This window comes from Castor canadensis, chromosome 2, assembly GCF_047511655.1.
Source record: "Castor canadensis chromosome 2, mCasCan1.hap1v2, whole genome shotgun sequence".
Lineage (NCBI taxonomy): Eukaryota > Metazoa > Chordata > Mammalia > Rodentia > Castoridae > Castor > Castor canadensis.
In genome coordinates, this window is record NC_133387.1 from 179468833 (window position 1) to 179484353 (window position 15521).

The 15521-nt window shown below is 48.0% G+C and overlaps 1 protein-coding gene across 2 annotated transcripts in view; it reads right to left on the bottom strand.

Annotated features, from left to right (window-relative positions):
- Nucleotides 1–13655, bottom strand: part of Ubash3b (ubiquitin associated and SH3 domain containing B) — a 142209-nt gene extending 128554 nt beyond the window's left edge. For both annotated transcript variants that reach the window (XM_020182389.2, XM_074066517.1), the window contains exon 1: nucleotides 13160–13655. In XM_020182389.2, the coding sequence (XP_020037978.1) occupies nucleotides 13160–13320 (161 nt within the window). In that variant the 5' untranslated portion in view covers nucleotides 13321–13655. The remainder of the gene's footprint in view (nucleotides 1–13159) is intronic.
- Between the last annotated feature and the right edge of the window lie 1866 nt (nucleotides 13656–15521).

Here is a 15521-nt window from a genome sequence, read left to right on the forward strand (position 1 = left end):
TTCAGTTGGGAGCTGAGAAGGGTGTTACACACACACACACACACACACACACACACACACACACACATCCCACAAGGGAGATCACTGTGACTCCAGCACACATTGCCAGCCAGACAGATTGTAATTAGTATGACCCAGAAACAGACAAAAACCAAGGGACAAGTCAGATTGTCCTCTTGAACCCGTTCTGTGTGATCTAAGGACATCACACCATTGCTTTGGACCTCAAGTTTCCTGCCTACTGTCACACGCCAATCCTGTGGGTGTTGGGTAAGAGCTCTGACTCTGAGCCAGCCATGGTGATGCACAGTCAGTTCCTGCATTATGGGATGGTTAAGGGGAATGAACAAAATAATACCCGTGCAAAATGTTTAAAATACTGTCCAGCTGGGATGGTGATGCACAGCTGTCATCCTAGCACTCAGGAGGCTGAGACAGGAGGGTCAAGAGTTTGAGGCCAGCCTAGGCTACAAAGTGAGACCCTGTCTCAAAAAACCAAAACAAAGAAAGCAGACACCAACAATGAAACATTGCCTGGCGCATGGTGGGTACTCAGTGAAGGTTAGATGTGAGTGTTGGGTGCTTGATTTCAGAAGGATAAGGGTGATGAGACAAAAAGCCAGGAGTTAAGGATGAGAAAGGCACATGAAACAAGCCTAGGAGGCCTCTCTTCTGTGACAAGTGTCACTGAGTAAGGAGACAGGCAGATCAAGAGTTTGCACACACATGCCATGTGTGACACAGAAAGAGCAGCCTAAAGCTGTCCATGTCATAATCCTTAGAACCTGTGACTATGCTACCTTCTATGACAAAAGGAACTTTGCAGATGTGGTTCAGCTAACGTTCTAGAGCTAAGGGTCCTTAGATGAGAAAGAGTGAGGCAGGAGAGTCAGTGTCAGAGAGGAGATATGGTGACAAGAGCAGAAGAATGCAGGTGGACTGCAGAAGCTGGAAAAGTCAAGGAAAGGGTTTCTCTTACAGCCTCCAGATAGAATGTCACTCTATCCACACATCACCTATACACTTTGGACTTTTGATCCCCACGGTTTAAGAGAATAAATCTATATTGTTTTATGCCACTGAATCTGTGGTAACTTGTTATAGCAGCAAATGGAAACTACTACACATTCTTTTGGTCACATGTGCCATATTTCACAAAACCTCTCATATTTTACAAAGTCACTTGCTAGCTTCTTATGATTTATGCCCCCACATCCTAAAAGACATGGAGTGAAAATTTGAGCCTCCAAAGGAAAGTATTAACTTTTGGTGGAACTGGCTTCTCAAGTGGCCCCACCAGTCTGCACTATGACAGGATTAGTCTTTGAAATAGTGGAGCCTGATGAGGGCCACAAAGCACCACCCCAAACCAACAGCTCTCAGACTCTTTGGGAGAACCCCAATGTGCCAGTACCTAACTGCTGATAACAAGTAATAGTATCACTTTACATGTGCATGATTTTTGTGGCTTTTTACTTTTATATCCATTATCTCATTTTGATTCACCAACCTATTAGATATAACTTGTTCAAAACCACATCAGCAGAAAGAACCAGTGCCAGGACTCAAACCCAGTCTTTCATCTTTAAAGCCCATTTTCCTTCCCTCACAGCAAAATATAACTAGTTCTTACTTTCATGGGTGGATGACTGAGATGACTGACTATGGATGGATCTTCCCGGGTGTCTCCTCCACTCTAGTAAGAATGGAGTGGCACTTCCCTACCCAACCATCCCACCCTCCTTAAGGGAACCCCTGCAAATGACGACCTGGGAACAAGAACTTTGTCCTCTACAGGCTGAGATGCAAATAAATGGCTGGCAGTAGTGGGGAAGCAAAAACGAAAGAGAAGACAGAGGAACAACAGACAGGGCTAATCCTGACAATTGATCTGTTTTCTCTCCAGAAGAGAAAAAACAGAGCCAAACCTCGATAGAAATCTATTTCTTGGAGCCTGGACTCTGAGAAGTAATGTGATGTGGGAAAAAATTGTGGTCTAGACTGGTGACTATCAGACAAGCTATTGGATCTTGAAAAAGTCGCTTCATTTGCTGGTCTTATATTACTTAAATTTAAAAGGAGGTTATTAGGCAAGCTAAGCTCTCCCGGCAAGTCCAACTTTATATTTCTGATCTTCTAGCCCTGGAGGTTTTTTCCTAAGCAGAACCTCATACTTGGCACGTGTAGTTCTAATACCCCTTACCCCAAATGCTTGGAACCGGAAGTGTCTCAGATTTCAGATTTTTTCACATTTAAAATATTAATTAATTTATTTACTTGTTATGTGGTACTGGGGTTTGGACTCAGGGCCTACATCTTAAACCACTGCACTATCCCTTATTTGTGATGGGTTTTTTCGAGGTAGGGTCTCATGAGTTATTTGCCTGGGGGGCCAGCTTGGAAAGACAATCCTCCTGATCTCTGCCTCCCGAGTAGCTAAGATTACCAGCCTCTGCTTGGGGTCTCTAGGAACCCCAAAAAGTCCCATATGCATCCATGTGGCTAAACAAACTGTATACAAAAGAGGCCATGGAGGCAGATTTCTTTCCGTCTCTCTAACAGCTTCCTGCCCAGGACAAAAGAATAAACATTCAGAGAGCAAATGCCTTAGGTACATGCTTTTGCATATTCATAATGAGATACGTTGGTGGTGGGACCCAAGTCTAAACGTGAAGTTCATTTATGTTTCATGTACACCTTATGTGCACAGTCTGAAGATAACTGTGTGCAATTATTTTTAGTACATCTATGTTTTGACTGTGACCTGGCTCATGAAGTGTGATATGGTGCCAGTACTCAGAGTTTCAGACTTTGGAGCATTTCGGATTTGGGGGTTAAGGGTGTTCAGCAGGTAAAGTTAAATCCTTTGACATGTCTACTGACCTTCCCAACTCCTCCCTCTCAAGTTAAAGAGAACATTGCTCCCCCTATATTTCCCCTTCAAATTTGGTTCAATGTCCCTGTCCGGTTGTCCTACCCTCCTCATGCTCTCACACAGGTGTGTCTTCTTTCCCTTGCACTGCACAGACATGCTTTATCATAATTTTTTCTTCCATGCTAGATTGCTAGTTCCCCGGGGGCAGAGATTAAATCTAACCATCTTTGTACTCCCTGCTCCTATTTATAACAAGACTTAATAACTGTGCATAACTACATGGAGGTCTATACAGTTTTTTTTTTTTTTTTTTTTTTTTGAGACAGGGTCTCATAGCCCAGGCTGACCTGGACCTCACACTCCTCCTGCCTTTGCCACCCGAATGCTGGGATTACAAGTGTGTACCACCACACCCAGATCTATACATTTTTTAAAAAGGGCATTACACAAGGAACTTCTCAAGGAGAAAGTGAATGAAGACCTTGGGCAGCTCACTCTGAATCCTCACAGGTAATATGGGGATAATCCCCTTTGCCTTGAGTGCATTACAGGTGATGCTTAATAAGGCTTGAGGGAGATGAGATGAGATGAGATGAGATGAAGAGAGACAAGGAGAAAAGAAAGGAAGAGAAAGTGATGGGAAAGGGAGAGGAGGGGGAACAGAATGGGAGGTAAGGAAAAGAAGGGACTCCTCTCCAAGATGGATGAAATCTAATCGGCAGAAAGACAAAGGACAGACAGGCAGACAATGCAAGGAGAGGCTGATTAAGAAATGAGCCTCTGGTTGGGGGTCTCTAGGAACCCCAAAAAGTCCCATATGCATCCATGTGTGGCTGAACAAACTGTATACAAAAGCGGCCATGGAGGCAGATTTCTTTCCGGCTCTCTAACAGCTTCCTGCCCAGGTCAAAAGAATAACCATTCAGAGAGCAAATGCCTTAGGTACATGCTTTTGAATGGGACACAGTCAACATGGAGGTAGGACTAGAAACATCCCTGATTCACAGAGAAGCTTCTTCCAACCAGCCCTGAAAGAAAGCAGAAGCAAGCTGTGTGCCCTGCGCTGCCCATGCCATCTGTGCTGTGGCCTCCCCTGGGCATCTTCCCGACTGCTGGGAGCTTCCAGGCTGGGCTTACTTTCAGCTTCCCGCTCTGGGTGGGAACAGCCCGGGTCCTGGCGGATTTTACTGCCATGACTGCTTTATGTACAAGAATGTTTCTATTTCCACAGGGGCCAGGGAACACAAGTGTTACACAAACAGCCGGTGACTGCACAGAAGGAAAGATGTCGCTTTAATTAAAAAGGTGTCCATGAGCAATATATCTACCCTAGGTGCCGGGCTCAAAGCACGAACCTCCTCTCTTATTTCTGCAGCTAGGACAAGTGGCTGGCTTCAGAGTGCCTGTGTTTGGTTGGATTTTGAAAGCAGCACATTATGTACCAATTTGGAAATGATTCTAATGCATGCTTGTTAAATGACTTCCTACCGCAGTAATTGCCTCATATCTTTCTTTCTTTATTCTCCAGAATATCAACAGTCCTGAAGAGTATTTTTTTTTTTTTTAGGAAAAAAGAGAAGGAATTGACAGTAAAGCACTGTGGAAAACAAAACAAAAACAAAGACAGAAAACCCAAATGCTCTGGAACAAAAAAAACACACAGGAAGCCATGAAAACATCCTTTTGATGTTCAAAAACACTTGTACCTGTCACCCTGGAATTGCCTGGGTGACTGCAAAGGACCTTAGAGGTTCAATCCCTTCTACATTTGGGCCCACAGAGACCCAGGAAGGAAAAGGATGTGTGTGAATCTAAACAGCCAATAGAGAAAGAGAGAGCACAAGTCCAGGTCTAAAAGAAAAATAAGCCTCACTTGCCATCATAGTATGTTACCCAGTATTACAGAATAAATAAAGATTTATTCTGTAAATCTTTATTCACATACACCTAACACTCAGAGGGCCACCGGGAAAGATTTGCAGCTAGCTAGGACAAGTGTCTGACTTCAGAGTGCCAGTGAATGAAGCTTGACATTTGTTTTTTCTCCTGAGGGCTGTACAGGATTTACAAGGACGCTGTGTACACATTAAGAGTTCAGACACTTTCTGGATGTTCATCCAGTACCCTTTACCAGGCACCTCATCCTCAAACCTAGTACGGGGCAAAGAGCATGGCTCAAAGTCATTAGGAAAAGAGGGATGGAGTGACCCAAAAGGGGGTCACCTACGATGAACCCTGAGCTCCTAGCCAAGGATCCAGAGGACTGGCCATTGTCGTACTACCCACACATCCTCCAGGGAAAAAAGAAGCAGCAGAGATTCTCCCAGAAGTCTTTGAGCAAATACCCAGTGGCCCTTGGACAAATTGTTCTCCATCCTCTGGTGAAGAAGACAAGGTTTCCAGTCCCTATGAGGATCGCAGGCTTGTTCTCTTGGCACTGACTCTGTGTCCTGCTTGGGGCTGTGCCCGTCACAGTGCAGAAGGGGTCTATTCTTGAGAGTGCCTCTCTCTCTCTCTCTCTCTCTCTCTCTCTGCAGGCCTTGAGTCTGATTCCATTTGTCCATTTGAAAGTAATCAGAAGACAACCATATGGTGCGCCTTTGAGTGCCTAAGCTCAGCCATTTATTACAGCCAGCTTGGGCAGCCCTGGCTCTGTTCTGCATCTGCGTCTATCCAGCTGGCACCCACTCTGGACCCTGGAGAGAATCAGGTACATGGGAGCAGAATATTGTACCAAGGGAGAAAGCATCCCCACATCACTACTGTGTGCCCCCACTCAGGGAGGGGTGAGGAAATGTAAAGGCAGAGGACCACTAAGGAGCCAGGCCTCAAAGGGAGCTGTGGTGGCACGGCCACTTGAGTGGTAGTAGAGTTGCATCATTACTGGGGGATTGGGGAATGCCAGCCAGCCCCCAGTTTGCGTGGATTGAAATCCTTAAGCCATATGTGGTCCTTTGATAAACACTGTTATTGTCAGAATTTCTCAGCACAAACCAGCTACTTGAGAGGCTGAGGCAGGAGGATCGCTTGAGTCTCAAAGTTCGAGCCCAGACTGGGCAATAGAGACTCTATCTCAAAAAATGAAGGCAGGAAGGAAGAGAGGGAGGAACGGAGGGAGGGAAGGAGGAGGGAAGGAAGGAGGGAGGGAGAGAAAGAAGGAGGGAGGGAGGAAGGAAATATGGAGTCTGAAAACAGAGGCTGGATGTGTTCAGCAACTTGTCCATGCTTACCCAGGTGGTAAGGGGCAGAGCAAGGATCTCAACCCAGCCTGTCTGAACAGACTCTTCAAACTTCTGTGCACCAGGGCAGAAGGGATGGAACAGATAAAGATGAGGTCTTGTCAGTCCCTGGATGCGTTGGTAGGGGAACAGCTCCCTCTGTACGTGATCCCTGTTGGGACGGTGGAGGTACCAATAGCCCACCAAGCCTTCGTCAGTTGGAGCAGCACAGGAGGAACATGCAGTCTCCCTAGGTTTGAAAAGCCAAGCCTTCAGCTGCATGGGTTACTGTCCACAGGTGACTGGACCTCGAGGCAGCTGAGGCAGACAGTGGGGTGGGGATAAACCACACTGGCCAGAGCCACAGACAGGATGCTCTTCAATCTCTATGGAACCTAATCTTCTGAAACTGATTCCTCATCCAGCTTTCAGTGCCTGAGACTTGGTAATGATTACACATGTGAATCTGCCCTGTCATTGCTGATGTGCTCTAAAAGCCTAAGGTATTATCAGAAATTAGGGCGTAACAGGGAGTTTTCATAGACGCTGTATGCAAGGGCTACTAGCATATTCACATACCTCAAGGTCAATCGAAAGAGACAAAGTACTGACACATGCAGGGTATAGATCCAAAAGGATATGCCAAAGGAGATTCTATGATGTCATTTATATGCGAATCTAGAAAATGCAAGCTAATCTATAGTGACAGAAAACAGAAGGGATTAGGGGCAGAGAGGAGAATGACTGCAAAAACTTTTAGGGGCCAAGGGTATGCTGTGTGTCACTGTGGTGATCACACAGGTACATACATTTGTCCAAATGCATCAGTCTGTATCTTTTTTTTTTTTTTTGAAGGGGTGGTACTGGGGTTTGAACTCAGGGCCTCGCACTTGCTAGGCAGGTACTCTACATTTGAGTCACTCTGCCAGCCCTGCTTTAGTTATTTTTCAAGTAGAATCTCATGATTTTTGCCCAGACCAGCCTGGGACCATGATCCTCCTGCTTACGTCTCCCGTGTAGCTAGGATGACAGGCGCATTGTTGAGGTGGGGGTATTGCTAAGTTTTTTGCCCAGGCTGGCCTCAAAACAGTGATCCTCCAGAACTCTGCCTCCAAAGTAACTGGGATTACAAACATGAGTCACAGCACCCAGCAGGTCTGTGAAAGTCTTTTAGACTGGGATTTCAGAGTGTACCTAGGAAGTTCACTGTACTTGCAGTTTTAGCCTGAGACGGCTACAGGACCCTTGAGTATCATCTGTGTGACAAGTTCCTGTACTCAATTCATATCTCTTGAGGCATGTGCTGTGTGCTTAGCCTCATGGGACTGCTATGTTGGTAGAGAGGGATACTGAATGAATGTGATAGCAATTTTTAAACTGCACAATAACACAAAATGTAGGGGAGTGGTGTGTGGGCATACCAGTATGTCAGACAGATTAAAGACTTCCTTGCCCTGCCCCCCTATAAGAACACTTCAGCTCCCCATGGGCCCCAACTTTCTATCCAAGGCCTCTGGGAAAGCAGCCACAGCACCCAGGCCAGAGCCAGCTCCTTTACAAAGTTGCTGGGTTGACCAAGTGCTTTCAGGGGATCAATGTCAACCAACAGGTAAGCTGGAGAAAGCCCAAAGACACAAGATCCTTTCATTCATGGCTCTGCAGGCTGCTTCTCTACCCCTCCTTGACCCAGCATTGAGCTGCCTTTATCTTTGGGCAGTGAGGCATAGCTAACACAGCTCAGTGTCCAAAGCCAAGTCTAAGGCACTTATTCCAGCACTTTCCTTCTGCCACTGTCTTGCACTTTAACTAGACATTGTTCAAATATTCTCAATAGAGAAAAAGCAATTTATAGTCCTTACCTGATACCTCCGCCATCATTTCATCTCCTGATTATTATACAATAATAATATCCAGTGTCCAGTTTCTACTTTTAATTTTCCAAGACCTTTCCTATCTGCTTCCTCCAAGTTAACAGAAGGATCTGCCATGCACAAGAGTTCATTGGGACATTGAGGAAATGGGTTTCAAGGGAACACCTAAAAGCTTCAAGGGTCAGTCAGAAGTTAGACTAGAACTCAGGATAAATGATCCCTTCCCCAGATTGTTGTCATATGTGGTGCTGGGGATTGAATCCAGGGCCTCAGGCTTGCTAGGCAATTGTTCTGCCACCGAACTGTACTCCACCCCCCAAGCTTCTTATGATCTCTTTTCTCAATCTCTAGGAAACATATGTAAGCCATTTGCAATAAGACAAAGAAAGGTCCAGCCACAAGTGGCCTTAACAAACAAAATTAAAAAGTGGGTCAGCCTTGTACCAGCCCAAACTCCTAGATTCAGTTACTCAGTGACTGCTCCAAGGCCCACAGATGGCTCAAGATACAGAAACATGAGAGCACCAATGTTCTAAAGCCACAGAGCAGCAGGGCGACACTGCTGTCCTGCAAGAAGTCAAGCTGTGCAGCTCCTGTTGGACTTCCTGTGCTGCTTTCACAGGCATCACATCAGCCCTCCTGACCTCCCAGGCCTCCTTTTCCTCAGGCCTTTGCCCAAGGCTCCCACTCTTCCTTTTCCTTCCGACCAACCTCACTTGCCTGAAGGAAGCCAGACTTCTATTTTTAGAGCTTTTAGAACAAGGCAGTGCAAATGAGCATAGAAAGCAAAGGGAAGGGACAGGACACACCATTTGGGTCCCCCAAAGTTTCCTTCCTGTTGACTCCTTAAAGCCTTCTTAACATCTCCCCCCAAAACCACACCTCTCTCTGTCTCTCTGACTCTCCCTCTCTCTCTTTGCTCTCTCTGCCTTTCTTTCTCTGTCTATGTCTCTCTCTCTCTCTCTCTCACACACACACACACACACACACACACACACACACACACACACACACCACTTCTCCACCCTTCTCTATGACATACTGGTTCTTCTACAGCAATGTCTAAGTTGGACCACAGTTCACATGGATGCAAAGGCCAGAGCCCTCTTCAGGGAAGTAATGATCCTGAGGTCATCCTGCTGAGCTCAGCCCTTCAGTTCTTTCAGTGTCATCAGGTTCTTAACAAGCATGCACTCATTAAGTGCACCCCCCTGGGAGGCCTCCACAGTGAGACCCTGCGGGGCTACCTACCCAGCCTTTTCAAGACCACAGCACTGCACAGCACAGCACAGCACAAGTGGGAATGGGACCCCTGGTGTCCCCACTGCAGCCACCCAGAGCCCAGCCAAAAGATCCCTTGTTGCTGCTGCTACATCGACACCCCAAGTGAAACTGAGGGCAGAGCTTGAGACATCTGTCTCATCCTTTCCTGTGGCAGCCCAGCCCAGGATTCCTGGACCCTGAGGACATCACTGCTCTTTTTCCTGCTTTGGATTTTCATCTTGCTCCTCCCTCCAGGCTTATGGCTTCAGAAAGAAGTTTTCTCATCCACTTAGCCTGTTGCCCTTGTGGTCTTGCTTCTTAATTCTCCAAAAAGAAGTCAATGACCTGCTCTATAAAATCTCCAATGGCCCCCTTCTGCCTGACTTGCCCTAAGTGATTAAGGGGAACCCAAGGTAGAGAAGACTTAAGCCCACTCCAGAATTTGAACAGATCAGGTGAGTCCAAGAGCCCCAAACCCCGCGAGGCAAAAGTTAAGAAGAGGACTTGGAGGTGGAAGAGGGTATGTAGCTCAGTGGTAGAGCCCTTGCCTAGCATGCGCAGGTCCTGGGTTCAATCCCCAGCACTGAAAAATAAGAAAGAGTGGGAAATCCAGCCTCTCTCCCCCCAGATCTTATCTGTCACCTCTTTGGTAAAGACAGGCAGCACTGGGAATATCGTTAATAGCTGTGACAGGCTAAATAATGACTGCTCAAATGCTATCCAAATCCTAATCCCTATAAACTGCAGGTGTGACCTTACATGGTAAAGAAAGGACTTTGCAGGTATGATAAAGTTGGGTATCTTGAGATGGGGAGATTATTCTGGCTTATCCAACTGGTCCTTAAGTGAAGTCATATGAATCCACTTATACATAATGGAATATTACTCAGCTGTAAAAAGAATGGAATCCTGGCATTTGTAACTGTATGGATGGAACTGGAGATCATTGTGTTAAGTATAATCCAGGCACAGAAAGACAAGTACCGTACTCAAGTATCTCAGTCAGGAGGAATTAGATGTTAAGAGTAAAATGGTGGTTACCAGAGGCTGGGAAGAGAAGGGAGGTGGCGGGTGGGGTGGGGGGGTGTGGTAGTGGTGGTGAGAAAAGGTTATTCACTGGGATTAAGCTGCAATTAGATAAGAGCAAGGAGTTCTGGGGTAGGGCTGCCAGAGTAGCTCAAGTGGTAGAGCAATTGCCTAGCAAGCATGAGGCTGAGTTCAAACTCCAGTACGGCCAAAAAAAAAAAGAGAGAGGGAGAGAGAGAGAGAAGTTCTGGGGTGCTATTGCAGGGTAAGGTAAATACAGATAACAACAATGTTCTGTATACTTCAAAAAGCTAGAAGAAAGGATATTGACTCTTGTTTTTACCATAAAGAAATGGTAAATGGAACTGAATGGGGTGGGACATGTCTGGAATGACAGCACTTGGGAGGCTGAGGTAGAAGGATTATGAGTTTGAGGCTAGCCTGAGCTACATCACGAGTTTGAGTTCGGCCTGGGCTACATAGTGAGACCCTTTCTCAAGGGGAAGGAAGGAAGGAAGGAAGGAAGAGAAAAGAAAAGAATGAGACCTTAAAGTCAAACCCCAATAATGCCAAACAGAAAAGAAAATGATATATATTTGAAGAGATATCTAACCTAACTGAAACATCACACAGTGTCTGTATGTACTGAAACATTGTATGGTACCCTATTAATATGTACAATTTTTATGTATAGTTAAAAAATAACTTACTGCATGTATCCTTCTAAGAAACATGCAGAGGGAGATTTGGTACAAAGGGAAGGAAGACAATACAGAGATGGGAATGAAGTAGCCACCAGCCAAAGAGTGCCAAGCAACCACCAGAAGGAAGTATGGAGTGGATTCTTCCCTACCTCCTCCATGGGGAACACAACCTTGCTGACGCCTTGATTTCAGCCAGCTGATACTGATTTTGGACTACTATTTTCTAGAATTGTGAAAGAATGAATTTCTAGTGATTCAGGCCACCCAGTTTGTAGTTAGTTTTTTCAGCAGCCTTAGAAAACCAATACAGTAGCCATCACTTAATGACTGCCCACTATGCACCAGGAACTGCTCTGAGTATTTTACCCACATTGAATCAGGCACATCCTGGCCTGAGATAGGAGGCCTGGCTGGGCAGACACAATGCCTGGGTTTCAATCACAGCTTACTATTGTGATCATCAGCAAGTTATGTAAGCTCTCTAAAACTCTCAGTTCCCCAAGTCAGGCAGATAGCACCTCCCTCATTAAGTTGCTAGGAATATAAATTGGGTCATAAAGTGCTTGGAATGGAAAATAGTAAGAACTCAATAAATGGTAGCTATTATGAGATCGCAGGAATTGAGCAAGCCAAAATCAGATAGTCACACTAAGCTGTGAAGACCTGGGCAAGGTCTCCTGACCTCAGTGCAGGAAAAAAATGGCCCCATAAAGTCCCTTGAACAGCAAATATGACAGTAGAAGGAGTCCAGGTAGGTATTTCTTCTCTTAATTAAGCAATTTATTTCCTTAATGCTGGCCTCATTTCAGAAAGGCAGATGCCTGGCTGGGACTATGCTAATTCTACCTATCTACCTCCAGTTCTTGGGAAGATATATGCACATCACCATTTTTAGGAGGGACCTACCTTGCAGTGCCCACGCCTGACACACCCCTGCGGAGCCCACCACATCTTCTCCCTGTAATTCTGGCATCCAGAGTTAAACCCGCATGACTTGGAAGTCAGTGGAAAGGAAACCTTTGGTTCACTTTGTGGCCTTTTGCACAAACTGTGGCCAACCCCATTCCAGCCTGTCCTCGGAGGCTGGGTGGGATGGTGAATTCAGGAGTCTGCTTTGATTAAGAGGTTACAGCCAAGGTGGTAAAGAATGAACAATATTCACCCAGGGGGATGAGGATGTCCAGAGCTATCGCCTGGAAAAAGAGAAGAAAAGAACTTTCCTGTACTTTCCTTGCCCTTTCTCATAAAGTTTGCCCAACTCTCCAGTCCAGGTGATGCAACTGAAAGATGGAGAGGAGCAGCGTCCCTTAGGTCCCCTCCTAAGGCATGTGCACGTCAGGTATTAGGGGAGAAGGGCCTGGGCACCGGCCCTGGGTCCCTCTCGGGCAGGATTCCAGCCCCCTGGACTGAAGTCCACCGGCTGCAGAGGACGCGTGCTGCTGCTGCCCCGGGCGGGACTGGCAACCAGGCCTTGTCCCAGCAGGCTGCACCGGCAGCCACCAGTGCTCCCTCCGCCTTTCCCTAGCCCACCCTCCAAGAGGAAGGAGGAGGAAGAAAGGCAGCTCCCCCTCCTTACTTTCAGGCACCCACAGATTTCTGCGTTGCCGTCACCACTGAAGAGAACCCTGGTCCCCTGGAGGAATCGCTTCTCCTTCTCATCGCATCCTCCCCATCAATGAACACGCAGCAACACCCACGATCCCGCTCCTCCTACTCCAAGGGAGACCGAACCAGAGAATGACATCCGGAGCTGGAAGCCGCTGCAGCGGGGTGGCCGGCCTCCCTGCCCCGCAGATCCCCTGCCACCAGAGATCCCAAGCCGGCTCAGCATTCCGGATGGAGAAGGTGCCCGAGTCCTCCGAGGGGCCCCGCCTCCCCAGGAGAATCAGCACCAGGGAGCGCGCAAAGACCAGTTAGCTCCACCCGTAGGGCTCGGGCACTGAGCTGAACACCCTACCTGGGACTCGAACCCTGACCCCTAGCTTTAGACATCGCAAAGGAAGCCCCCAGCCCGGCACTCTCGGGCCGCCTCTTCTCCAGCACCCGCGCAGACTGGAGATGCGTCCGGCCGCCCGCGCGACCATCCTGCCCCCAACAGGTCGCGGGCAGCTGGGAGCGCCCAGCCCGACACAGGCGAGCCGGAGCGAAGCCGAGGGCGGCGGGCGGGACGGAGGGTCACCCGGGGTGGAGCCGGCCACTTACGCGCGGGCTCTAGGGAAGCCCATGGAGAGCAGCACGTCCAGCGCCGATCCATGCTTGATGGTGCCCGGGCGCTGCTGGCGGTTCCTCCGGGGGGTGACTTTGCTGTACAGCTCCTCTCTCGCGGCCATGCCGAGTGCGCTGGGGTGGCCGTACTCAGCCATGGCTCAGCGGCCGGCCATCGCCGGGGAGGACGCCCGAGCCCGATGGTCCGGGAAGCAAGAGCAGGGGACGGGGCTCGGCCACCGAGAGCCAGGCGGGAGGTGGCGGCGGCGGCGGCGGCGGCGGCGGGGGCGGCGCTCCGAGCTTCCCCAGTGTCGAGACTCTGACGCTTCCTGGTGAGGCCACCTAGCCAGACGCCTGCCAGCAGCTTCTGTGGGACCTGCAGCCCACCGGCCCGGCCCCCGGTGTCCCCGCGCTGCGCCCGCAGTAGCCCTGTGTCCTCCGCCCCCTTCCTCCTCGTCTCTCCGAGCAGTCCGGGAATTTGCAATGAGTAATTTTTGAATGGATCAAAAAGGGAAAAGAGCCTTGTGGGCTGGCTCTGCCTTGCCTGAACCGGGCCCCGCCCCTCTCTTAAAGCGGCAGCGCGGTCCGAGGCGGCTGGGGACTGGGTTGGAGCTGTCGGAGCTGCTTCTAGGATCTGGGAACTGTGCTTCAGTTTCCAGAGCTCCAGCCGGGTCCTTGGCTTGCATATCGGCCTGTATGGGTCTCAAGACTCCGCAACAACCCATTACAAGTTTCAATTGGTTCTTGGTGGGGTTAATAGTGAAAATCCAGTGCAGTGATGGGTGACATTAATGGACCAAAAAGCCAGCTCCAGCTCAAAGGTTTTGCTTGAAAAAGGTCCTACAAAACCTACAGGATTGTTAGGGCCATTAGGAAGTTGAGTCACCATCAGTCCGCCAAGGAACTACGTTAAGATCTACTTTGTTCTCCAAGACTGTGGTCAGTGGAGAAAGTGGGACCTTTGGCTCTTGTAACTGGCAGGACCTGGGAGGAGACAGGACAGGGTGGAAGGAAGAAGACAAGGGAAGAAGTAAGGAGGAAGGAAGAGGAGAGGAAGGAAGGGCTGTAGCTAGAGGCAGAAGGAACAGAGAAAGAACACATTCTACTTACAGGAGTTTGAAATGGAATGGGCTGATTTTCAGGAGAGAGTGAGCATACTCTCTGGTAACAAAAGGATTTAAAGAAAAGACTGTATCACCAGTGCAAGGAACCATAAGTGAGTTTCGTCACAAGTTGGACCAAACACCTCAAAGAAGGTGAAAGCCATAACTTCTGTTCCCCAGGCCCCACACACACCATGAACTTGGCTGAGGCAGCAAGGCTCTTTCATCCCAGGACAAAGTCATTGTCCTCAGTCAGGGGCTGAGCCCACTTGGTTGTAAGGAAAGAGACCCTCGTTTTCTGGGGGGAGGGGTAACAATAACAATAAAACCTAACATTTATTGGGCTCTTGAATGTGCCAACCATTGTGTTAAGCATAACGAATGAATTAACTCATTGAATTTTATGATACCCTGTTGGGTGTGTTCCTTTATTATCCCAGTTTTATAGGTGAGAAAGCTCAGTGTAGAGGCTGAGCAAAGTCACAGAGCTCATTCTGACTGTGATGCCTTGGACAAGTTACTTCTCCTTTCAGTAGTCCTGAACTGAGCACCCATGGTTCATGCCTATAATCCCAGCTACTTGGGAGGCTGAGATCAGGAGGATCGAGGTTCCAGACCAGCCTGGGCAAATAATTTATGAGACCCCCATCTCCAAAAAAAAAATAATAATAACCAGACCAAAATGAACTGGAGGCATGACTCAAGCAGTAGAGCACCTGCTTTGCAAGCTCAAGACCCTGAGTTCAAACTCTGGGCCCATCCAAACAAAATAAAACAAAGCAAAACAGACCTGTTGTCACATTGTCTGGATTATGGTCACCTAGCAATGTGCACACTGATTGTATAGAAACCTGAGCCTCTTCCTACCCATTCCTTGCTTGGGGTTGAGGGGAAGGATGGTGACCATTACTCAGGAAATGGCCTTTTGATGGTGCTTTATAAGGTATCCAAAGATTCCCCAGGGGAGATGACATAGCTTATTTTCCTGATCCCACCACCACCACCATTGGTTTTCTTCAAAATATCCTGTGGCATTTGGAAGTAGGAGATATGACAGCTACAACCTGCACATTTCTGCCTGGTGCTGTGTAAAGAATACTTCTTGGGTGAGACCGTTCATACTTCTTCCAGAGTGGAGGGGAGGTTCTAGAGACCGTTTTGAATGCTTTTTCCAGGGCACTGAGCAAGAAGACCAGAATGGGAAAACCATACCTGGTAGACTGAGCCTCCTTTGGGATGTGTTCAGTAAAGCCTGC